The sequence below is a fragment of the Vombatus ursinus genome, unplaced genomic scaffold (genome assembly GCF_900497805.2).
Source record: "Vombatus ursinus unplaced genomic scaffold, bare-nosed wombat genome assembly UNPS02014820.1, whole genome shotgun sequence".
NCBI classification, from domain to species: Eukaryota; Metazoa; Chordata; class Mammalia; order Diprotodontia; family Vombatidae; genus Vombatus; species Vombatus ursinus.
In genome coordinates, this window is record NW_020954598.1 from 14,737,302 (window position 1) to 14,763,396 (window position 26,095).

Here is a 26,095-nt window from a genome sequence, read left to right on the forward strand (position 1 = left end):
GGCAGGTTGAAGCAACTGTATGCTGAGTGGGGTTGAAGGCTAGGAGTGCAGCCCTAGGAGGAGTTCAGCCAGGGAGAAGGCAGAGATGAGGAGCCAGGCTGTGGTGCCCTGAGCTGGAGGGGAGAGACTACGAACAGATTAAGACTGCTCTAAGGCTGGATGGTCTGATGGGCTGTTCAGTGAGCCTGGCCTGCCTGGAGGATGAGTTATGTACGGTACCTTTGGACCAGTCCACCCTGAAAGCAGATGAAAAGGTCATCATGATCCAGGTAGGGGTGTGTGTGTGTGTGTGTGTGTGTGTGTGTGTGTCTGTGTGTCTGTGTGTCTGTGTGTCTCTGTGTGTGTGTGTGTCTGTGTGTCTGTGCCCGTGCATGCAGAGGAGTAGGTAAAGCAAGAAAACAAATCAAAATATAAGGAAAGAAATTAAGGCAGTTGCAGTGGGAAGACTTCCCTGAATTACAACAACCAGGAGGTCACCCTCTGAGATTTGCTACTATTTCTCACTTAGCCTTCATATACTAACTTTTTAAGGAGGGTTTTCACTGTTGGCATCATGAGGTTGCAAGAAGGTTTTTATGATTGTAGGTGTCTTACTGGTATTTCTTTCTAAGTTGAACTGACTGAAAACAAAAAGCCAGCAAGCAATAATTAAGTTTTAAATATAACTCAATTTAGCAAAATGTATATGGGGGTGAACATGAGGGGAGAATTTTTTTAATGGTTGCTAGTTCCTGTGATGCTATGACTGTCATGACGTGTTTTCCAGTTGTGATGGGTAAAGTGTCCAAAGTCAGGAAAGGGTGATCTTTAAGAGAGAACCTCTTGAGTAGCTTTTGGGACTGACTACATCCATCTCCAGAAACACAATCCCAAACTTTCCAAGCATAAGGGTCAAGAGAAGTAAATGCATAATGGGCTGGCCTGTGTTCAGTTTTCTTCTTGCCCAGCAGAAAGCTACAGACAGCGGATGTGGAGAGACTCCTGAATATAACAGGGAATGATCAACAATAGCTATCTCACCAACACCCCTGTCCTTGCCCTTCTAAAAATGTTTGAGCTGGCTTAAAGAAGTTTTAGCAGCTCTTCTTAATCCTGAGGAACTGCTCTAAATGCATTCTTCCTTACACAGACCAGACTGGAAACTACTTTGAGCTGGAGAAGAAAGCATCCTTCTAATGGAATTGTAGTGTTTTCCACTTTAAAGTTATTTTGTGTCACACAAACAAGTAGGCTTAATTCAAAGTGTATTCCTATTTACTCAGTAGTGGATTGGCTTGCCTTGTCTTCTCCATCTCTCTCTCTCTCTCTCTCTCTCTCTCTCTCTCTCTCTCTCCCCCCCTCTCTCCCTCTCCCCTTCCCCCCCCCCCAAAAAAATTAGGCATTAGCTTTTCATCCACTGACTACCTTCAGAATATATATCTACTTTTAATATTAAGGGCATTAGGATAAACTACATATAATACAATAAAACTAATCTTAAGGAAATAGATCTCTAGTATATTTACTAAATACTTGCCTACTATTAGTGTTTCATATGTTTAGGAACACTAGAAGAATGTAAACTCCCTGAGGGAAGGAATTATTTTCATTTTTTTCTTTGTATCTTCAGTGTCTAGCACAGCACCTAAAACATTGGAGGCACTTAATAAATACAGGTTGAATTTAATTGAATTTTTAGAAGCAGAAGAGACTATAGAACTTTGTCTCAATATTTCTACTTGTAGAGAAGTTCAAGGAAAAGGATCTTTATTTACCCTTTTCAACAAGGAAAACTAATTTATATAAAAGCAAAAATTAATAATCATCCAAGAGAACAGAAAATGAGCCACTTCTCCTCTTGACAGAGAGGTGGGGGTCTATGAGCTCAAAATGTCCTATCAGGCATGCTCACTGTGTTACTTGTTTTGGTGCAACTCTTTTTCTAAGTTGCAAGTAAGGGTTCAGTTGGATAGTGGGGTAGTGGTATAACTGGGAATGACAGCTATATAAAAACAAATTCAACTTTTTCTCCAAGCAAAGTGAAAGTGACTTGGCTAGAATGACCGATTAGTTTGAGGGATTGTGGAAAGACAGGGACACTGACACATTTAATGGAGCTAGGAATTGGTTTAATAATTCTGGAAAATAATTTGGAATTATGCTAAGAAGTGATCAATATGTTCAAACTCTTTGGTCCAAAGATCCCACTGCTAGGTAGATTCCCCAAGGAGATCAAAAATAGAAAAAAAAAAGTTCCCATATATACCAAGATATTTATATCAACATTATTGGTAGTAGCAAAGAATAGAAACAAAATGATACCCATCAGGTGAGGAATGGCTAAACAAATGGTGGTACATGACATAACAAAACTTTAGGTCACCTTCCTTTGTCAACACTAAAGTGTTTAGTGATGATATAGAAGATAAGGCAGAATTACTTGGAAGTAATCCAGAGACATGTATTAAAGAGGACTTTTTCACTGTGGCAAAGTGTTTAGAAGTATTTAGCAAGTATTTAGAAATAAAGGTGTTCCCTCTACCCAAGCCAGGATTCAGACAGTGAATTCCTTCTCTTAATCCAACTGGCTGCTGCCAGGTAGACACAGCCCATAGTTCCTGACTCCCACTCTGTCTGTCTTCTCAATCAACTCTCTTCTTGTTAAAAATTCCTCCCCCCCCACCGTCTATTCCCAGAAATCCAATTGGATCTTTCTAGAGCTTTGATTAAAAGATACTTCTTTTTTAGATAAGGGGAGGGGAATTCAGTTTAATGAGTATCTGCTGCTGTAAACGTGTCAAAATAGTTCCAGAAATGATGCCCTGACAATAGTTTTTTTTAACTATCAAGTAACAGGCAGAACCAGAGATGCCAGCATGACTTTTACCCCAACTCAGCATATTAATGTGGTTTGGATAGGCAGGAAACTGTCAAAGAAATAGCCAACCTTTGAGGGCTCAAATTGAAATCTGAGGGTCTGAAATTTGTCCTGGCTTTGACATGCTCACTCTATCAGTCATTCTGAAGTGGTGATTTCATGGCATCTTTTTCCTATCCTAAAAGATATATATTTTTTTCCAATTAGAGATAAACAAGTCACAGGAAATGAACATTGAGATTGGAACCATCACCTCAGTTTCATTGACCTTTCAATCCATAAGCATGATCCCACTACTAGATAGATACCCCAAGGAGGTCAAAAATTTCAACCCACTTCTTCTCTTAAGTCAAATGACATGAATTAAATACTCCTCAGTGACTCTTACCTTGCTCCCCCCCCACTTCCCCCTCTCCCTGAAGGTTATAATCAGTCCAGTTCTGATTATAACAAATTACATTCATATTGATCTCAACAATTCACAAAGAACTTTTCATACATTGCAAATACAACAGATAAAACAAGCATTTATTAAATGCCCACTGTGTGTAAAGCACCAGTTCTAGGTGTTGAGAAGATACAAAGTTTAGATAAGGCTCTCTCCCTGAACTCAAGTAGCTGGTGGTCTAGTTAAAAGGACAAGATACAAATACATAAAGCAATTATATTTGATATTAAATGTGCATATTAACGAGAAACACAACAAAGTGTTATGAGAAGTAAGAAGTGTTGTGACACTATTGATCATCTCTTTCTCTTTAATATTCTCTTCCCTCTAGGTTTTTGTGACACTTCTCTCTCCTGGTTCTCCTAATTGTCTCACTTTTTAAAAATCTTCTTTGCTGCATTTTCATCCACCTCATTCCCACTAATCATGGATGTTACCCAAAGATCTGTCCTGGGATCTTCTTCTCTTCTTTCTCTATACTATTTCACTTGGTGATCTCATCAGCTCCCATTGACACAATTATCTCTACACTGATGATTCTCAGATCTACTTGTCCAGCTCTAACATTTCTTCTGACCTCCAGTCTCCCATCTCCAACAGCTAATTAGTTATCTCAGACTTAATGTCCCACAGCCACGTTAAACTCAACAAGTACAAAACTGAATTCATTATCTTTCCTCCTAACCCTCCCCCATCCTCCTAATTTTTCTCTGATTATAGAGAGTTCCACCCTCCTCCCAGTCTTCTAGGTTCTCAACCTAAGTGTCATGCTTCACTCCTCACTCTCATTGTACATATCTAATCAATAGTCATCATATCATTTCTATGTTCATAAGATCTCTAGTATGTGACTTCTACTCTCCTCTGGCACTGCCACCACCCTGATGCAGGCAGGTCTTTATAATCTCATGCCAAAACAATTGCAACAGCCTGCTGATTGATCTCTCTACCTCAAATTTTTCCCCATTCCAATGTATTCTCCATTTGCGTGTCAAATTGATCCTCACGAAACACAGGTCTGACTTGACTATGTCATCCCCCACTCAATAAACTCCAATGGCTACCTATGAACTCTTGGATCCTTTGATTGGCTTTTAAAGCCCTTGATAACCTGGCCCTTCTTACCTTTTTCAGTTTTCTTATACAGCATTCCCCTCCACATATTTCTCAATCCTGTAACACTGGCCTCTTTGCTATTCTTTGAATAAGAGACTCTATCTCCTAACTTCTGGCATTTTCACTCAATGTCCTCCCACAGCCACGTCCCATGCCCTCCACATCTCACCCTCCTGGCTTCCTTGGCTTCCTTGAAGTCTCAGCCTTTCACAATCCTCCTTAATCTTAATGTCTTCCCTTTGAAATTGTCCTGTGCATTTGTCCTGTGTTTATTTTGTTTTTACATGGTTGTTTGCATGTTATCTCCCCCATTAGATTAATCTCCTCAAAATCAAGGACTGTTTTTTTAAACTTTTTTTTTATATCCCCAGTTTAGCATAATACCTAGTGCATAGTACATGCTTAACCAATGCTTGGTCACTGACATAATGACTGAGAGATGTGAAGAGGGAAGATGGCTATCAAATAAGGAATTGGTGGAAATTTCTTGAAGAAAACAATATTTGTATTCAACTGGATAGCTAGAAATTCAAAAGGCAAAGAGAGGAAGGAAAGGAAAAAGGATGTTAGAGAAAACAGTCTGAACTATAGAGTTAGGAATGAAAGTTTATTGCATGTTGGAGAGGCAGAAAGTTGGACAGTTTTTCTGAAGCTTAACAGGAGTGGAAAAGGAGTTAGTAACATGAGATAAGGTTGAAAAGGGAGGATTGTGCTAGATTATAGAAGGCCCTGAATGCTGGACAAATTAGTCTGAATTTTGCTCAGTAGGGCTATAGAGAACCACTCAAGGTTTTTGAGTGATAACAATGCAACCAGATCTATGCATAATAAAGATTATTCTGACCGTGGTATGAAGGATGGACTGAGATGGGAGAGAGCAGATGGGAAGCCCTATTAGGAAGCTCATAATAGCACATCCAGGTGCTTATGTAGGCCTGTATTAGAAAGGTGACAATAAGAACAGAGTGGACAATCTGAATGTGACAGGTATTTTGGAGATGGAATCAATCACATATCTGATTAGATACTATATAAAATATTAGGAAAAGGAAAAAGTCACAGATAACCCTAAGGTTATGAACATGAGAGACTGATTGAAAGCTTCAAAGGCAGACAATAGTGAAGACAGAAGGAGGAGCTAGGTTCCTGGGAATTGTGTCCATTTATGGAGGCAGCCAGGGGTATGCTGGTAATTTCTTCTCTGGAGGGCTGGTTGTTAAAGAAAAATGTACCCAGACCACACTTTTAACTTTAATCTGAATTATTAACATTTTTTCCATCACTTTTTAAAGTCTAGACAATCAACAAAACAATAAATCACACTTTAATTTGTAGCCTTCTTATAAATGCTTACCCTGAAAATTTAATAATCAAGTGTCTGGACATACTGAGTTTGAAATGCTGGCAGAATATCTACATGGAAATGTCATCTGGGCAGTTGGAAAAGGAGATTCTCAGAAGAATGGTCAGGATTGCAGACACTAGATTTATGTGTTTTCACCTTGGATAGCCAAGGAAGAGATTGTAGTGAGAAGAAAAGAGGGCCAAGTTCTGCCTCTCAGTGATCACCTATATTAAGGATTCATAAGAAAATAATTATAGACCTAGAAAGGACCTTAGAGATCCCATAGTTCAACCTTCTAAATATATAAATGAGAAAACTAAGGCCCAGAGACATTATTTTCCCAAGTGATTTGGCTAAAGATACAAAGTGGCAGAGTCAGGATTCATAGGCAGAATGGGAAATGATGGAGACATAGAAACAATGATCAGAAATGTAGGAGAACCAAGAAAGCACAGTCTCCGAAGATCAAGAAGGAGAAAATTCTTTATAGAAGGAATAGACGGTAGTTTCAAAAGCTGCAAAGAGATCAAAGAGATTGAGGACTAAAAAAAAAAGACCATTTCATTTGAGTTAATTGAATTCATTAAGACATCAGTTTCAGTAGAGTAGTGGAGAGGAACTCAGATGGCAGAAGGTTGGCTGAGTAAGTGGTGAAAAGTTTGAGGTGTTGGTATAGATGAGGGTGTGCTGGAGCCAGCTCTGACTGACTGGAGAGAACCAATTACTAAATTTTCAGAGTGAGCATTTGCACTGCAGAACTTGGCAAATGCTACAAATCAGGGATTGATTTATTGTTTTGTTGATTGTCTATACTTAAGAAAGTGATGAAGAAAATGGTAATAGTGATAATTAAATTTAAATGTGTCCCAGGTACATTTTTTACCCTTGAAAGCTTATTGTTAAACATATGCCAGTACCTCCCTGGATATAGATGAAATTTCCAAGTTTAGTAATGAAAGCGAGGAAAAAAGGGGTGAAAACAAATAGGTGATTGGAATAGGGGCAAGGGAAAGCTTTTTTTTTAAGAAGTGGAGAATCCTGAGCATGTTTGCAGGCAGATGGAAAGAATCAGCATCAAGGGTGACATTATAGGTATATGGAAAGGGGGGCTATGCTGGAACATGATCCAGGAAGAGATGAAAAAAATGGATTCAAGGACAGAGTCAGAACAATTGGCCTTAGTGTGTGGTAGGGATTTCTCTTCGCTTCTAAGGAGACTGAGGTTTGACAAAGGATGCTCAGAGTTCAGGGCCAGGGGCCCCAGTATTCTCCAGGAAGCAGGAGGCTAAGCACCTACTGAAGGTGAGGGGGATAGAGATAGAGTTAGCAGTGAGAGGCGAGAAGAACAGATTTGGAAATACTGCTGTGGGGAATGAGATCAGGATTTAATAAAAGTGAATTAGGAAGGTTGTCAAGCAGCATCTCTATCGGTCTTCCTAATAATCCTCTGAAGTAAGTGGAATAAGGATGACCACCCCTATCTCAAAGATGAGAAAGCTGAGGTTCAGGGAAGGTAAGCGATTTACCGAGGTGGAAGTAACAGAGATGACGCTTGAACTGAAATTCCTTGATTCCAAAACGAACGCTCTTTCTGCTGTGCCATATTGAGTCAGAGTGAAAAATAACAGGATCGGGGCGGAGCTAACCTCTGGGGGTAAAGAAATATGGTACTATAAACCACTGTATTTAATTAATAGTGGTGGAGATTGAACTTGTGATTTCAGTGATGTAGGAATCTCACAGTGAAGAAACTCTATTCAGTGCCTTCTCTGGAATATAGTTTTTTTTTAATTTTTTTAAATTTTTATTAATTTTATTTTTAATTTATGGGATAAAACAAGCATTTCCATAACACAGTATAATAGAAATGATTATACATGAAAGTGCAAATCTATTATGTACAACTTGCTATTCTTTTTTAAATTATCATGTAAATTTCTTTTTTCCAATTTGTTTCCTTTTTTCTTCCTTCCTCCCCAATATAGTAATATAGTTTTAAAGAGTCTCTCTCTCTCTCTCTTTCTCTCTTTTTATCTTTCTCCCCTCCTCCTTCCATTCTCCCATTCTTTCCCCTTCCCTCTCCCTCTTTCTTTCTATGTTTATGTGTGTGTACACACATACACACGCTCACATATACATATCTATTTCATATGTCATATTTGTTTACCTGTTACCTCCCCCCCATTAGACTGTAAGCTCCCTAAGGACCAGCCATAGGTTATTTGTCTTTCTCTTTACCCCAACGCTTGGCACAGTATTTGGCCAATAAGGCTTATTAAGTGTTTGTTGACTGAATGACTTGTCTGTGGAAAAGTGACAAAAACAAAGTTTCTGAATTATTGACCGAATATATTGGCCTTGTATATACTGCCAGGTTTTCAGGGTTTCAATGGATAAATCATGGTGTCATTTTCTTACAGCATTTCACATTTTCATCTTTCTTTCCCCTGAGGTACAGTTTCAGCCTTTGAAGCTTTTGTTTGTCTGGAAAATACTTGCATGTGCCTTATGACTATTTAGTTCAAAAGAGAAAAAATAAAAATTGATTTACTTGCAAAAGTTTTGACAAGCATACTCAACATTAGGCTTTTCTAATAGATTTTTTTCTCCAAAAGTTTAATTATTGTTAAAGTTTCTGTTTCCTGACCATGTATAAATGACCTTCTTAAGTAGAAAGAGGTGATTTTGTCAGGGAGGTGGCACTTAGTCTCATCATCCATTTCAATCCAACAAACATGTCTATTTTGCTAGATTTGCATAGATTTAGAGTTGGAAAGGACCTTAGAGGTCATCTAACCCAACTCTTCCATTTTACAGATGGACAAAATGAGGCCCATAGAGGTTGAGAATTGCCAAAGATCATAGACTTAATAAGTGCCAGAGCTATGATTCAAACCCTCTTCCTCTGATGTCAGTCACAAAGCTGCCATTGTAAGACATTATTCTGCGGAGTTGGGATGCAAAAACAAAAGGAAATGCAATTCCTGCCCTTAACCTTGTCTAATAGACATTGTCAAATTCAGCAGTACGCAAATAGCCACAATACAATTAACTAGCAGTCAATCAATAAACATGTATTAAACATCTGCTATATGCCAGGCACTGTGTTAAGTATTGGGAATACAAAGAAAGACAAAAAGACAGTCCCTGCTCTCAAGGAGCTCACAATCTAGTGGAAGAGACAACATAAAAACAACTACATACAAACAAGATAAATATAGTATAAACTGGAGGTAATCAAGGGCACCAATTAGAAAATAGTTTTGCCTAGAAAAGGCCAGAGTGACCAGAGAAACTGAGAAATGGCAGAATTGTTTGTAACTGAGGGATATAAGGGAAAGATTCAAGGAATAGGTGACATCTGAGCTGGATCTGACATGAAATAGGCAAAGACTTTCAATTGGCAGAGATGAGAGGACACATAGTGAAAAGTGAAATGAGATCAAAGAACTCATGCTTTGCTTTCTCCATCTGTTTACAAGAAGCATAAAACCTAGAGAGAGACCTTAGAGAGCATCTCACCCAACCCTCTTGTTCTAGAGATGAGGAAACTCTGTTGTAGAGCATAGGTTTCCAAAGCAGGCAATACTGCCCCTAGGGAGCGCTGGAATGATCCAGGGGGGCAGTGATAGCCTTGGGTGCAACTGGGGGGCATTGACTAAAAATAAGGGGGTGTTGGAAACATAAGGAAAGAAGACAAGAGAATTTTGAAAAAACTGTAAATGTTTCATCTGTTGTGTAACAGAATTAAAGTTGTAGTGATTACATTATTTTCCAAATAAACACACAAAATGCAAGTTAAAACCATCAGTGGTCAAGTCCACCAACAGGTCTTCACAAACAAGTGTTGGCAGGCAAGCGTGCGCACGCATTGTCAGGAAGTCCAGCACACATTGTCAGGAATATGTGCGTGTAGTGACTTGTTTACAATAGGATAATATATGGTTATATGATGCAATACTGTGTCGTCAAAATTTCAATACAGGAAAAACTTACAAATTTACAATAAATTATTAAATTTAAGATGCATCACTTAAAATATGTTTTATATTTTTTAAAATGATACAAATTTTAAAAAAAATTAAAGGGTTAAAGAAAGTAAATTTCCAGCGGGCGTTAAGTAATTTTTTTTTAAAGGAGGTGGTAGGCTAAATAAGTTTCGGAACCTCTGGTCTGGAGGGATGAACTGATTAACTCAAGGTCACTCAGGGAGGGAGAGAGGGTGTAAAGAGTTACATAGTGCCTACTATGTGTCAAACATTGAACTAAGAGCTTGTTACAAATATTATCTTATTTGATCCTCAACACAACCCCGAAAGATGGGTGCTATTATTAATAACATTTATAGTATCTACCTCATTGGACCATTGTGAGAAAACTATTAAGTGTCATTAATGATATACATACTATGTTTATGTTATATCTAGGGATAGGGTCTGGATCTGTGATTTCATTGATACGGGGAATGCTGAGGCAAGAAAAGTTTCTCTACCAAAGAAAGGAGATACCTCTACAACCAAGAGTCTTAGAGCGTTGCCTAGAGCCAGCAATTCTCAAATGCTTTGGTCTTAAGACTTCTTAGAACTCTTAAAAATTATTGAGGATCCCTTAATGAGCTTTTGTTTATGTGGGTTATACTATTAATAGTTGCCCTATTAAAATGAAAATGTCTCAGTATTGATATGAAACTTATTTTGATCTTGCAAACCCCCCCAAAGGGTTTCAAGGACCCACATTTTAAGAGATGATTTGCCAACTGTCACAGTCAGTATGTGCCAGAGTTAGCCAAGACCTCCTGGCTTCTTCCATACTGATTGTCCCTGCTCCTCCAATCCTTGTCCTTAGAGACCTACTGTTAGCCGCCTGGGACTTACAATGATGGTCTATGAACTACTCTCTCTCTTTCTAGCCACCCTGCTAGACCAATCACTTTTCCTCTCTTCTTATCTTCCTAGATCAAGCTAGGTTACTCAATGAATAGAGTGCTGGACTTTGGGTTAGAAAGCTCTGTGTTTAAATCCTTTCTCAGACACTTACTAGCTGTGTGACCCTAAACAAGAAACTTTTCTCTGGGCCTCAGTTTCCTCATCTGTAAAATGAGAGGGTAGGACTTGATGGCCTCTAAGTTCACTTCTATCTGTCAATCTATAATTCTATAATCCTAAGAACATCAGCCCTTCCCTCTGCTGACCTTCTTTCTGTTTCTTTTGCCATATGTTCAGTCCTTCCCCTCATTTCTAATAAAGAATTGAAAGAATCACAAAATGTTAATCTGGAAAGGGCCTTGGTGACCATGTGATTCAACTCCCTCCATTTTATAAGCGAATAAGCGAAGGCCCAGCAAGATAAAGGGACATGCTTAGGGTCACACAGTAAGTGGTAAATGGAGACTCAATCTCAGGTTGTCTGACTCAATGTCCCAGAATACTACTTCCACTGCACCTCACAGTCAACATATGCTTTTGGAAACCAAAAAGTTGGGGCAATTCCCAGTCTTAAGGGCCCTGAAAATTCACACACACACCCCCACGCCAAATTTTAAGAACGAGCTGTCTCCTAATTTTTAGGCAGCCTTGCCTAGAGGCTGTATGGAAGGTATTAGCAGCAGTCAAGACCAGGAAACCAAAAGGCAAGGGTAGGGTAAGAAGACATTCCAAATATGGGGGACACCCAGTGCAATTGCATAGAATGGGAGATGGAGGATCATGCGGGAGAAATAAAAAGTTGGACCCGCATAGCTAGATTGTCGAATGCGTGGAGGGGAATAAAGTATTAGAAACCTGAATAGGTAGGAAGGACCCAACTTGTAAAGGTCTTTAAATGCCAAACAGAGGATTTTATATTTGATCGTGGATGTAATAGGAAGCCAATAGAGCTAATTGAACAGGAAGAGAACATAGTCATACTTGTTCTTTAGGAGAATCTCTTTAGCAACTAAGTGAAAAGTTGGGATGGTTTGTGTTCCTTCTAGACCTACAATGTTCTATTCACATAGACAGTAGTGGCTCACATGTATGTGTCTCTTGCACATAATATTGAAATGGAGATGTTTTTCCATGGCTCACAGAGACAAAGTGACTTGGTCATAATCATTTAAGTAGGTGTTAAGTAGCAAAACCATGACCTAAACCCCTGTCATTCAACCACAAGGTCACTGATTTAGAGCTGGACAGAACCTTTTAGGCCATCTAGTGCAGGAGTTCTTAACTTTTTTTTATATCATGGACCCCTTCAGCAGTGTAGTGAAACCTATGGTATTCCTTCTCAGAATAATGTTTTTAAATGCATAAAATAAAATCCATAGGATTACAGAGGACCCCACTTATGTTGAAATGTAGTTATCAAAATATAGAAAAAAAAACTTTCTTTTGTTCAATTGTTTCAGTCACGAACATTTTTTGTGACCCTATTTTGGAGTTTTCTCAGCAAAGACACTGAAATGGTTTGCCATTTTATGCTTTAACTCATTTAATAGATGAGGCAACTGAGGCAAACAAGGTTAAGTGACTTGCCCAGAGTCACACAGCTAGTGTCTCAGGACAGATTGAACTCAATGTCTTTCTAATTCCATACCCAGGGCCTCTCTCTGCTGCCCTACCTAACTACCTGTATCAAAATATTAAAAAACTTCACAGACCTCAAATTAAGAATTCTTGTGCTAATCAACCCCCTCATTTTAGAGATGAGTCAATAAGCATTTATTAAGTGCTTACTATGCGCCCAGCACTGTGGTAATAGATAAGATGGTCCAGATAAGGAGTGTGAGGTTAAATGATTTGCCTATAAATACACGATTAGTAAGTATTAGAGGCAAGAACTAAACCTAGCATCTTAATCCCTCCAAGTCTTACATTTTATCCACTAGTCAAGAGCATGCTTCAGCATCCTTTCAGCATCCTGAGTGTAGGAGGGAAACAGATTAAAATATAATTAGGGAATATTTAGCAAAATAAATAAAAATAAGATAAAACACAGATGACATTCTATTTTAAAACTAAGCCAACATGTGGCCCACAGGGATCCTTATATATCCAGATTAATGGCCCCTGTTTCTATTTGAGTTTGACACCACTGGCCTATGCAATGCTCCCTCTGATTCAAGAATCTATAGTCTCTCTACTACACCACCTACTTTGTAGGGTCACATGTTGTGCTTTATATCCAACTGAATTCATTCTTTCGGACTAAATTTTTTTTTTAATGTAAAAGCTATTCAAGTAGAACTGGACAAAATTAATATTGTATAAATATTACTAGATAAATATTTGCAACTCTGTCTCCTTGCTCAGAAAGCTGAATACCACTTCTCAAACACATTAAAAGAGAATGCAGTCTAACTGACAGATGGGTCAATTCTGAAACCTTGAGTCAAAGGTTTGTTGGTGTGCTCAGACTTGACTTGTTTAGAACTTTTGGTTAAGATCCAAGTCTTCAGGATGTACATTCATTTTCAGTAGTGACATGAGTATCCCAGACTATATAGCCTGTGACAGCCTCCGTGTCTTAAAGCCCTGAAGGAAGAGGCTGTTGTCCTTGATGCTATAAAAATAAATAAATAAATCTCTCTGTTTTCTAGTCTGGGCATGGTCAAGATGGGAAGTGGGAAATAGGAGGGAGATCCTGAAGGCTGAATAAACATCAGTGTTATAATCAGGAAAACAGCTTCCTGGTTTGGTACATCCTGCCATCATTGACATTTGGAATTCTTGTAACCAACTGAGTTCCTCTACTATGCAGGGTTTTACCTGCATGAGACATAAATGTAATGAACATATTTTTTCTGAGAAACCCTGTGTTTGATTATAATCATGTTGGTGTTATCTTTGGCTAAGACAACACTGCCGAAATGCCTTGTTCATAATTAAGTAAAAGCCACAAAAACATCTTTTCCCATTGAAGAATCCAGTTATACTTCATGGCTTTCCTTGTATTTTCATATTACTAGAGGCAGCTAGGTGGCATAGTGGTTAGAATAGCTCTGGACCCAGAGTTAAGAAGACTTGAATTAATCTTGCATCAGATGCATAGTAAGTAGGCATAAGTAAACTGCAGTGTGTGGTCAGTGATGACTTGGTATATGATTAGAGTCTGGACTGCCTTTGGGAAATTGTAGTTCTTTTAGTGACACTGAGCTTCTTACTAAAACAACGTGAATGCCAATGTTCTCCCATTGATCGTCTGTGTCTGAGAATCATGGACCATCATAATCTCCAAAAAATCTTGGGGAGGGGTAGGTAATGCAGTGGACAACATGCTGGACCTGGAGTCAGGAAGATCTGAGTTCAAATTTGGCCTCAGATACTTATTAGCTTTGTGAGCCTGTGCAAGTCACTTCACCCTGGTTTTCTCATCTGTAAAATGGAGATAATAATAGTACCTACCTCCCAGAATTGTTATGAGGATAAAATGAGATAATATTTATAAAGCATTTTGCAAATCCTTAAAGTATCTAACTGTTATCATAAGAACTCATTTATTTAGCACTTTATAATTACAAAGCACTTTCTGGACTGAATTGCTCCAAAGGGAAGCCATACTTTCCCCCCAATTTCAGCTTGCTTCAAACCTTTAACGGGTGTTACTCTTCAGTCTCTTCCTCCATGATTTTCCTCTTTTCAAGGAGGCCTTATTTAGACAATTTCAAATTTTGCTGGAAAAGTGGCTAAATTGTTCAAAACCTTTGGATAAAACCCAAGGATACCACTATACATAATCCAAAGAGGTAAAAGAGAGAGGAAAAGGTTCAGTAAAGATTCAAATATTCATAGCAACCCTTTTTGTGGTAGCAGAAAACTGGAAACAAACTGGGTTTCTGCTGATTGAGGTTAGCTAAAGAAATAATGATATGGAATCACTGTGCAATAAAAATGGTAAGTAGGAAGTCAGAGAAATTTAGAAAGGTTTGTATGAATTGGTGCAAAGGAAAGAAAGAAGAAATTGATATGTTCAATGTTCAATGTTCTTAGTAATGTCAAGGAAAACCTCACTAGAAGACATCAGAATTCCAATGAATTCAATGTTTAATCTTGATTCTAGAGGACAGCTGACAAAATTTGCCTCCTTCCTTCTGTTAAAGTAAAGTTAGTTAATGAGTATAGAACGAAGCATGTGTATTAGACATGGTCAGTGTGTAAGTTCATTTTGCTAATTACACTATGTTATAAGAGAGGGTTTTATAGGGATGGGATAAGAGAATTCCTGGAAAGAGAAAAATTAAAGAAAGAAGCATCAGCAAAATATTTTTTAAACCCAAAGACCTCATTTATGGAACGCAGTCTTTATTCAGGGGCTGACGTATATTCAGACCAGACCAGGATGGTACATGCTTTCTTTTCATTGGATTCACTTTTTGTTTCAACTAAATCAACTAAAGAAAGCATTTAGAAAGCACCTACTATGTGCCAGGCACCATGCTATGTGCTAGGAATACAGACAAAGGCATAACAGTGAACTTATGTGGAAAATGTCACCTAAGAAATCTTCCTTTACTTATGCTCAGTCTGTCTCCGTGTTCTATTCCTGCCTTGTCCTTATCAGTTTTCTTCCTTCTGCCTCCAGTTCAAAGAAAACAATATAAAACAAGGAAGGGGATTATTTACAGTTTCTGAAGAAGATGAGATAAAGAAATAATTGGCCTGAAACAACCATATGAAAAGTTTGGACTAGACATTGAGAAATATTTCCTTAACTAGGAAGACGAGTGGGTGATACTGGACCAAGAAAGGTGACTGGTCAGAATACATTTTCTACTCTGGATTCAAGAATCAATCGAGGAAGAGATTTTGATATTCTATTCTGTGCTGAGCCCCAAGAGGTAGATGATATGGCCTATGTTCTCAAATTACTTACAGTCTAGCTGAGGAGCCAAGACACGACCGTGGAAAGAATTTTAAAACGGCACATGTCAATTAACAATATGAAAGATTTCCCAAAGCAGTACTTTTGCCAAAGGAAGAATGGACAAAAACTTTATGAGGTCAGGAGGAATGAAGATCACGGTGGGCTAGTGAGAACTGAGAAGCTGACTCTATCTTAAGTTCCTTTAAGAGAAACATAATGTTTAGAACTCAGGCGGTGATAATCCTACTGTATTCTGCCCTGATCAAACCCCACTGGGAATACTGTGTTCAGTTCTGGATGCCATCTTTTAGGAAGGACATGATAAACTGAAAAATGTCCAGAATAGATTAACAAAGATGGTGAGATGACTGAGGATCCATATGAGGCTAGACTTAAGGAACTAAAGCTGTTTAACTAGCAGAAGAGTTGGGAAGGGGAAGAGGCATGATAACTTAAGATATAACTCTTTTAATGTATTTGAAGGGTTGTAAAGTGGAGGTGGGATTATACTTGTTTTTCACCAGACAATAAAACTAGGAATGATGGGTGTAATTTGCAGAAGCAGATTTAAGCTCAACAAAATGAAAAAATTTTCTGACAATATGTACACATGTCAACTGCCCTAGTAAAACCAAATCTCCTTGAGGGTAGAGGTTGTTTCTTTCTTGTCTCTGGATCCCCAGTGCCTAGCCTGGTACCTGGCTCATGATGGGTGCTCAATAAATGCCTACTGACTAACTAAAAATTTACAGAAATTCAGAAGTAGAATGGGCTTCCTTAAGAGATAATAAGTTCCATCACCTCACCGGAAATCTTCAGGTGGTTGAGATGATCTCTGAGGTCCTCTGAGCTCTAAATTCTATGAATGAGTGTTTCAGTGACTTTGTGTAGTGGTGAGAATGAAATTGGTCCTTGAAGGATGGTTAGAATCTGGACAGGCACAGAGGAGAGGTGGGGGAGGCATTCTGAGAAGGGGGAATATTCTAACGGACAGGCTAGACAAGAGATCAATAAGAAGTCTTTGTTAAGAGTAAGATAATCTCCACATTTTCCATTTGTTGTTTCAGCTGCTCATTCATGTTTAATTTCATCTAACTTGACACAGGTTAAGCATTTAGGACTCTTTGGAAGAGTCCATTTGTTGAGGACTTTTACTCTCAGTTATTTATGTATATTCTGTTCAGTTTAAGTTTCAAGATTTTAAAGCTTGAGACATAGAATAGGAAAGAAGGAAAAAAGAGATAATAGACTAGCAATTTCTGAAATAGCTTGATTCTTATCCAAACTCCATGACAGCCTCAACAGAATGACAAGTACTCATATCTATTAAGATAAGGCAGCCCAAATGTAAGTATTGACTACAAGAATGCAAGGGAAAAGATAAGATTGACTAATATTTTAAAATGAAGGTTTCATACAACATGTAATTAAATATAATTCTCTCCATGATAGCAACAAAGTGGAGGACTACCAGAGCACAATGATGGATAAACATCATCAGATATGGCCATTGTGCTGTGTATTTGTGTTTGTTTTGCTTTGTCATCAGGGAGAGTTCAATTTGGAGGGATGAAGAAGAGGTTTTTCTCCCCTCAAAACAAACGTGATGTAAAGATAAAAGATATCCATATAACATTTTTTAAAATATAGTAGTTAGCCCCCTAGCATGAACCCATGGGCAGTATTGTAGCAAAGCTATAGGGAAATTTTCATTTCATTTACAATTAGGTCTAGAGCTACTTCAACATAGAATTTCAGATATATAGATCAAGATAAAATAGAAAAATGAAATTGTGACAAATGACCTTTATTGTTTATAAAAAGATAGCGATTAACATGTTTAAAATTTTTTGTTACATATGTATATATACACATACGTATCATCTATATTTATACATACATGTTAAAAAGATAGCCTTGTATACTAGATAGAGAGCTAAACTTGGGGGAAAAAAAAGCTTTGGAACTGGGAAAGCCTGGATTCAAGTCCTATTTTTGATACATCCTGGCTGTATGACCCTTGGCAAGTCATTTAAAATCTCAGTGCTCTAGTTGCCTTTCGAGACTATAAATTGCAGAGAAAGTGTCAGCCTTCATTGTTAGGGGAAGTTTCCTTATCTAGGGAGATCCCTGTACAAATGAAGTCATTGTTCCCTGCCCTTTTACACTAAAAAACTGAAGGTTCTCCTGTGAAATATAATGCTGATTTCCTTTCTCATAAAGTCATGACTTAAAATCATGTTCCTGTTTTTTTATGTTATCTGAATAATTTTAAAGGAGAAAAAAGAAAAATTGCCATTGTACATGTGTAATATACACAAAAAGACTGAAGGGTAAGGGTTATTTAAAGTAAAAATTTTGAATTATAGAAAGGCATTCTTTCTATAGGAGTATGATACACACATAAAATAGTTCGCATATGGTTGTCATTATGGAAATTTCACAGAACAAGAAAGACAAAAATGTCTTTAAACATCAAGGTGAAGAGGTATGGAGTCCATATGTCTTTCAGGATTTAGCAATTTTGTGACATGAGTGACCCGAAAACTAGCAAATGAGATTATAGTGTTGGGACAGGTGCAAACTCAATGCAGCAGTTCATATAATTTAGCAAGGAGGGATTCATATAATTTAGCAAGACAACAGGAATTTTCCTTTCATCCATTGGGGAGAACTAGCAAGTATGGAGGGTATTGCTGCTAGAAAATTGCCTGCCACTTAGTGATTTTTTTCTTTGGCCTGGCAACTCATGAAACATGGAAGAATTTTCATCTGCTTTTGTGGAGGAAGCATCCATTCCAGTAAAAACATAAAAGTAATGATTAGAAATTTAGGGGTAAATGGGAATGAGGGGAAAGGCAAATGATTACTAATTTTAACAGTAGTTGAATAGTTCTTTGCTTAATCATCATATATCTGAACACTGAAAATCAGATTTAATGTTTCTCCAATTCAAAGTTTTTACTTTAAAAAAACTCAGTTTTATTGTGTATATACACCATGTACAATGGCTGTTTTTCTCCTTTTGAAAATCTTCAGATAGACTACATATATAATGGGTATCATATTTTTTACCTTCTCAATGAATGGTGTAAGGAGTGGAGGAAGGAGAGAATTTGGAACTGAGAATGAAAATTTAATTTTTAAAATTAAAATAAAGCAACCTGAAAAGATATCCAAGATAAAAAAAAAGAAGAAAATCTTCAGATAGAGAAATATAAACATAATTAAGTCATGACTTTAATCAGCAGGTCAGTAAGTATGTATTAAATATCAGGTAATCTGTTAGGCACCCGGGATACAAGTACAAAAAACAAAAAAAGAAACAATCCTTACTCAAAATAAGTTTATATTCTACTAGAGAGACAATAAGACATATATTAATAAACGCAGATAGAAAGTTAATAAATACAAATATGTATGGATGTATGTGTTTGTGTATATATATATATGTGTATGTGTATATATATATAGAGAGAGAGAGAGACAGAGAGACAGAGAGACAGAGAGACAGAGAGAGACAGAGAGAAGTTAAATGCAAGGTAGTTTGAGAGAGAGAGGACACTAAACATGTGGGGGAATCAGAAAAGGCTTCAAACAAATGATAGCTTCATCCTGGGGGCCATCTCCAGTCATCTTGATTTATATTTTGCCACTAGACCCAGATGGCTCCAGAAGAGAAAGTGAGGCTGGTGATTTTGCACTTTGAATTTAAATCCAATCTCTTGCAAGTCATGGCATCACCTTCCTGAAGCCATGGTCCTCTTAAAGAACAAAGGACAAAAAAAAATCATCATCAATCTAAAGGAAGATTTTTTTCATTTTTGATATTTTTTTCAAATTACTTGTAAAAAATTTTAACATTCATTTTTTTTAAATTTTGAGTTCCAATTTCATTCCCTCCCTCTGTCTTCTCCCACCTCGTTGAAAAGGTAAGCAACTTGATATAGGTTACACATGTGCAGTCATGCAAAATGTATTTCCATATTAGTCAAGTTGTGAAAGAATACACAAGCAAAAAGAAAAAGAAAAAGAAAGAAAGATTTTTTTTTTAAGTGTACTTCGATCTGCATTCAGGCTCCACCAGTTCTTTCTCTAGAGGTAGATAGCATTTTTCATCATAAGTCCTTTGGAATTGTCTTGGATATTTGTATTGCTGAGGATAGCTAAATCATTCAGAGCTGCTCATTGTACAATATTGTTACTGTGTAGAATGCTCACTTCATTTTGCATCAGTTCATCTAAGTCTTTCCAGGTCTTTCTGAAAACAACCTGCTCATCATTTCTTATAGCACAGTAGTGTTCCATCAAAATCATATACTGAAAGACACTTTTAAAGAGGAAAAAAATCAGCATTAAGACTCAAAGAAGCATCAGGAAAAGTTTGTAATGTGTAACAGCAAAAAATGATTGATCTTAGTTTTATTATTTTTCAAGGTATAGTCTATTTTTCATATATATGATGCACATCAGCATAGTTCTTTAGAACTCATGTTCTTTAAGCAACTAAAAATAATTGATGCTCAAAACTACCTAATCAAAAGGGAAATCAAGTTACCCTTTGCATAAATGTAGAAACCAAAATGGAGAAAAGATGAGAGATTTAACTAAAATCATTTAATTAATACTTCACTGATGTAGTAAAGTTCTATTTTACCCATATCTTGGCTGTTGGTTCCCAGTCATTGCAGATTTATTGTACATATTTTGATGGATTCCTGAGCTCAGCAATATGAGTACTCCTTGCAATCATGCAGATGACAACCCCTTTGTGCTTTCATCTCTCTGGTAATTCCTCTTCCTTTGTAACCCTTCCTATAAATCGTTCATAGAGAACCTACCCAATACACTGGAGACCTTCCTCTTTTCCTCTGTCTTTGAAATCATAGTATGTTGTCCCAGACAAGAAAGCTATTGTGGTCTTTAAGTACATTAAGAATTGGCATAGCTTGTAGGAATAAGGTGAGGATAGGCACTTGAACTCTGGCCTGGGCAGACTACATCTAGAACATTAGGGTTTAGTCCTGGTCATCCTCAGGAAGGATAATGATAAGCTGAAGAGCACCCAGAATAAGATGACCTTGAGTTCACTGCATATGAGGACTGGTTAAAGAACCCAGGGAAGCTGATCCTGAAGAAAAGATTAGGGTATAGAAGAAGGAGTATGGGTGGTAATAGCTATTTTCAAGTACTTGAAGGGTAGTGGGAATAGAGAAGATTAGACTGGCCCTTGTGTTTGGCCCAAGAGGACAGAAGAGTGGGTAGAAATTACTATGAGGTAAATTTATGCTTGAGGAAAACAAAAATTACCTATCCAAAAGTGGAATGGCAGTATTAGATCTCCCTTCACTAAAGTCTTAAAACCAAAGCTGAATGACAATTTCTTAAGTATGTTCTTAAGGTAATTATGATGGGTTAGGCTAGAAGGTCATGAAGGTTCCTTCAGAACCTAAGATTCTTTGAGTTTATGATTCTGTGACAGGTATTTGAAATTAATACTAATTTGTACCAAGAGCACAAACTCCCTCACCAAACAGAGACCCATTATTCCCATAGACTAAAATCATTCACTGATTTTTTTCCTGCTCCTTCCTTATTCAATTTAAGGCAACAAACATGTAGTACACTGTGCTTAGTCATGAAAATACAAATATAAAACAGAACAATCCTTGCCCATAAGGAACTCATAGCCTATTGAGAGGGAAGGGTAGGGAATAAGACAAGCATACATATAACTATAATACAAGTTATGGGTGCATAAAAGACATTTGGTATTTGAAGGAGTGACCATATGCAAATGAAAACATCAGGGAAGAAGGTGAGAAGACGTAGCCAAATACGTGTATTCATGTCCTCTATATTTATGGAATATATTTAAATGTTAAGAACTAAACATTTTACATTAATTTGGAATTCCAAGTAAATGTAGTGGTCTCTTGGACTGGCTCAGTTTTACACAGTTAATTACATGGAGGCTGTAGCATGAGAACTGTAAATGACTAATTGAATGAAAAAAGTAACCTCATGGGTTATTCAAAGATTCTTTGGGGAAAATATGGCCTTGATGGCCCAAGGGAAACCAGAGATTAGCAATATTCATTGTGTAGGGTAGTTTAAACCAGCATTTTTCATCACAGTTACAACCAGGACTAGGCAAGTAAATGCCTGAGTCAATATTCGAGCAAGATTTTTCTGTATTTTTGAGGAGAATTCAGTCATCACACTTGAATTTACAGCAAGGATGTTTGGTTTCTCTCTTCTGGAAGTCATGATAGGACTTTGCAATTGTTTCCGGACAGTATTTTTTCTTCAATTTCAAAACATCCTGTATTGGCTTATGTTTGATGGTGGTGACATTCCTGTGGGAAGACTGCTGGAAATAGTCAATATATATTATTTTTAATTTCTCTACAAGTTTCTCAACAAAAAAATAAACAGAAAAATTTTGGAACAAAATCTACCCCTTTGTGGTTTGGCTCAGCAGGACAAGCACATTTAAATATAAAGCCTATATACTGTACTTGGTGAAAAAAAAAAAAAAGGAGACCAATGTGATAGGAGTGCTCTTTCCTCTCTTAGTACTCTGGTTCAGATTCCCATGCTCTGCATTTAGAAAATTAGCATTTTTGTGGTCATTTTTCTCTGTGGTTTGCTTTTACTTCGTTATATCACAATGCATTTTCATAGAAACGTGCATTTACTAGCTCTGTAAATCCTGGGTCTTTCTCAGAATTCAATTTGAGACAGCTGAGCGATTATTAACAAATGGATGTCCTGGATGCTAGACAAAGTTATAAAGGCACAAATAAAAGACTAGAATTGTCGTACAGAGAGGGAGAAGGGGAGGCAGGGAGCAAGATCTATATATTTCCTTGGGGACAGATTACATTAACCATGCTCTGTGAAGGAAGAAACTCACAATGTTGCTCAGGATAGCAAATTTTAAAAGGGGATTTCTGTCTTGGCAAAAATTAGGGGAAAGTCCCATAGCTTCCAGTTGAGAAAGTGACCAAAGATTGCAGAAGAGAAAAATGAAGAAAGTTTCCAAAAATGTGGGATCTCCAAAAGAGAAGGAAAGTTTTGGCATCAACTCCTGTGACCCTCAAATTATTTTAGAGTCATTTCAGTGAAGTCAGCACTGACCTTCGAAGTTTGAAAGGCTCAAGGCCTCACAGAGACTACAACCTTATGTTACATCACTAATTTCTCAAAAATATTTAAGCCGTCATTCTGTTATACAATGATAACCTCACCTTGCTTTTTCGATTATACTAAAATGTTTCATACTGATTTTTTTTTTCAAAATTCCTCTTTTGGGTTAATACAAGCACTAGGGTGATTGCTGTAACTCTCTACTGGTGGGGGAAAAGTGAATAAAGAAGTCTATGGTTTCAGAAAAAGAATCTTGGATCTAGAGTCAAGAGAACATGAGTTTGAATCTTGGCTCTAATTTAACATCTATGAAATTCCCAACAAATCATTTCACCTATTTGAGCTTTGGGAAATTGAAAAACCAGCGAAGGTCCCAGGGAAAGATAAAAAAATTTACCTCTCTCCTCACACTGAGAGGTGGGGGACTACCAGAACAGAATGTTCTATACATTGTAAGGTTTAGTCACTATCTTTAAATATTTCTGCTTAGTTGTTTTATTTTGTCATAAGAGAGGATTTAATCTGGAAGCATTCTCCTCAGGCTCCTGAAATGACTGATATAAAAAGACAGCAATAAAACAGTTTAAAAATAAGATTTAATAAAGTGAAGTGGTTGCCCCAGATAAGGATATCTTAACCTGGGGACTAAGGACCCCCAAAGGATGTATGGATAGATTTCAAGGGATCTGAGAACTTAGATGGGAAAAAATTGCATTTGTATTTTCACTAACCTCTAAATTTGGCATTTCCTTCAATTATTAATTAAAAAAAATAAGCAAACAATATTGTTCTGAGAAGAGGCCCACAGGTTTCATTAAATTGTCAAAGGAGTCCATGACAAAAAAAAAGTGAAGAACCCCAGCTCTTTCCTAGCCTCTAAGGTCTCTTCCAGGTTCACATCCAAAGAACCATATATCTAAAAAGAGGCAGGTCAAAGTGACCTTGCTCTGAGAATAAAGAAACTGACAAGTATATTGCTCAGGAAAGTCCCAAAGCTTCCATATGTGTAAATAACCAAAGAAGGAAAAGAGAAAAATGAAAGGAGTGTCCAAAAATGTAGAGATAGAAAGTTTTATCTTCTAGTCCTGTGACTTTGAAGTCAGCTCACTTTAGCGTCCCTCACAAAAGTCAGCAGTGAGCTCTGGTCTCTCCTATTGCTAATTGTGAAGTATTTGGTACCAGTATTACTTAGTTCTTTCCTATTGTAACTCCCTACCACCATTTTCTATGTTTATATATGGTGTCTAACCTCTATCCTGAGAGTCACACTTGAGCTTCAGGGTAAAGGGAAGACAATTAAGTAGTTCTTCCCTTTCTTTACCCCATGCTACTAATTCGAATCACTAGTGCCTCACTCATCTGGTACTTTGAGGAAGAGGAGGGAGAAAAGAGAACAAGAAAAAAAATGGTAGGAGGGGACAGATAAACAGAGAATATTAGAACCAGAAGAGATTTTAACTAAAGATTATCTAAGCCGTCCCATTCAGTTTACAGAGGAAGAAACTGAAACTCAGAGAGGGAACACTCCAATGTATCAGGGTCTCATGATCACTGACTAGTAAAGTCTTATGATTTATGACACAGATAAAAGAATAAGGAAAGGCCCTGCTGAGAACTACCAATTTCCCCATTCTCTGATCGTGACTAGTGATGTGTCAGGACCCTGTTACTTCTGGTCTTCTACCATCAGTAGGCTTCCATCATGGAAAACAGTCTATTTCCATCATAGAAATCTTTCCAGTCAGACACAGGGCTGGGTGGTATAGGGTAAACAGCGTGATTTGAGGGAAAATGGGGCAGAAAAATGATGAAGCTGCTGTGCTCCCTCTTCATGAAGGATTTGTGACCTGTCCACCCTAGACCTGCGTAGTGTCCTATCCTGTCTGTGGAACTCCTCCTACAGGATCTTTTTTTTTTTTAATAATTTTTTTTAAAATAATGACTTTTATTTTTATACCACTTATTTTTTGCTGTATGCCCCCCTTTTCCCCTCCACCCTCATACTTTATAACAATGTATGAATAAAAGAAGAAATAAAAAAAAGATTTCACAAAACTAAACAATTTATCAAAAAGTCTGATGTCATATGCACTGTCTCACATCCATGATCTCTTGCCTGTGTGTTTACATCTGTGCGTTCTCTTTGGGGTCATGCTTGGTTTTTTTTAGTTCCACAGCATTCCATTTCAATTGTATTGTTGTTGTTAATCATCCCAGTAACATTGTTATGGTCCTTGTGCTTATTGTTTTCCTGATTCTGTTTACTTCTCTTTGTATCTGTTCATATTACCTTTTCCATGTTTTTTTACTTCATCTTTTTTTACATCACAGTAATACTCTATTTCATCAATGTTTGGCCATTCCCCCAACATATGGCCATCTAATTTGTTTCCAATTCTTTGCTAAAACAAAAAGTCTGTTACAAATATTTTGGTGTAAATGAGGTCTTTACAAGGTCTTTCAATGGGACATTTAAATGAGGTTCAAATTGTATTGTTGACTTAAAGTAAGGATTAACTTCTACTTGGAACAGTATGGTAATTACCCTACTTTTTTTTTTAAGTCTTCAGCTGTTGCCTTTTTCTGAGACTTGTTAATACAACCTCACTGCTCTGGCATCTCTTTTGTCTCTTTTGATTGATTGGATTGTATACAGTCATTCCTTTAGGCCAGTATTCCTTACCACTTTTTCTTCTGGCAACACCCCTCCTTCCAGTGACTGTGAAAGGAGGACTTCTATCCTTTTAAATGAATAGTTTAGAACCTTGAGACACTTGTAAGGATTGAAGGTGACCATGGAGCAGGGTGGGAAAGTTGGGGGGAAAGGATTGGGATCCAACATTCATCACTCAGGACAATACCTTCTGTAAATCACCCCTTCCAAGGATAGAAGTGGGAAAAAGGCTATGGGGTACCAAGATTTAGAATAAAGTCTGGAGGTGTTACCTCTGGGAATGCCTAGGATTTTATTCCACTTTAATTGGTAATGCTTGAATTAGATAGGAAATGCTTGAATTAGAGGAAAGACAGCCTATGTAGTCAGTCAATAAGCATTTATTAAGCACTTACTATGTACAAGACACTTTACTAAATGGCTGGAGACACAAAGTAAAACAAATATGTCATCGTATCTTCAAGAATATTTAAGAACTTAAAAAAAAAACACAAAAGTGTCTCCCCTCCCCCATCTTCCACTTTAGGGCTTTGCCCTTGATCTCAGAGATATATGCTTCTTATTGGAAAGTAAACTAGAAATATAAGATGTCATATAGAATCATAGACCTCAGAGCTAAAAAAAGAACCTTAGAGATCATCTAATCTAGCCGCTAATTGAAGC

General features: G+C 37.3%; 1 protein-coding gene across 2 annotated transcripts in view; it reads left to right on the plus strand.

Annotated features, from left to right (window-relative positions):
- The first annotated feature begins 250 nt into the window (after positions 1-250).
- Positions 251-26,095, plus strand: part of TNS3 (tensin 3) — a 511,123-nt gene continuing 485,278 nt past the window's right edge. For both annotated transcript variants that reach the window (XM_027836865.1, XM_027836867.1), the window contains exon 1: positions 251-269. In XM_027836865.1, the coding sequence (XP_027692666.1) occupies positions 261-269 (9 nt within the window). In that variant the 5' untranslated portion in view covers positions 251-260. The remainder of the gene's footprint in view (positions 270-26,095) is intronic.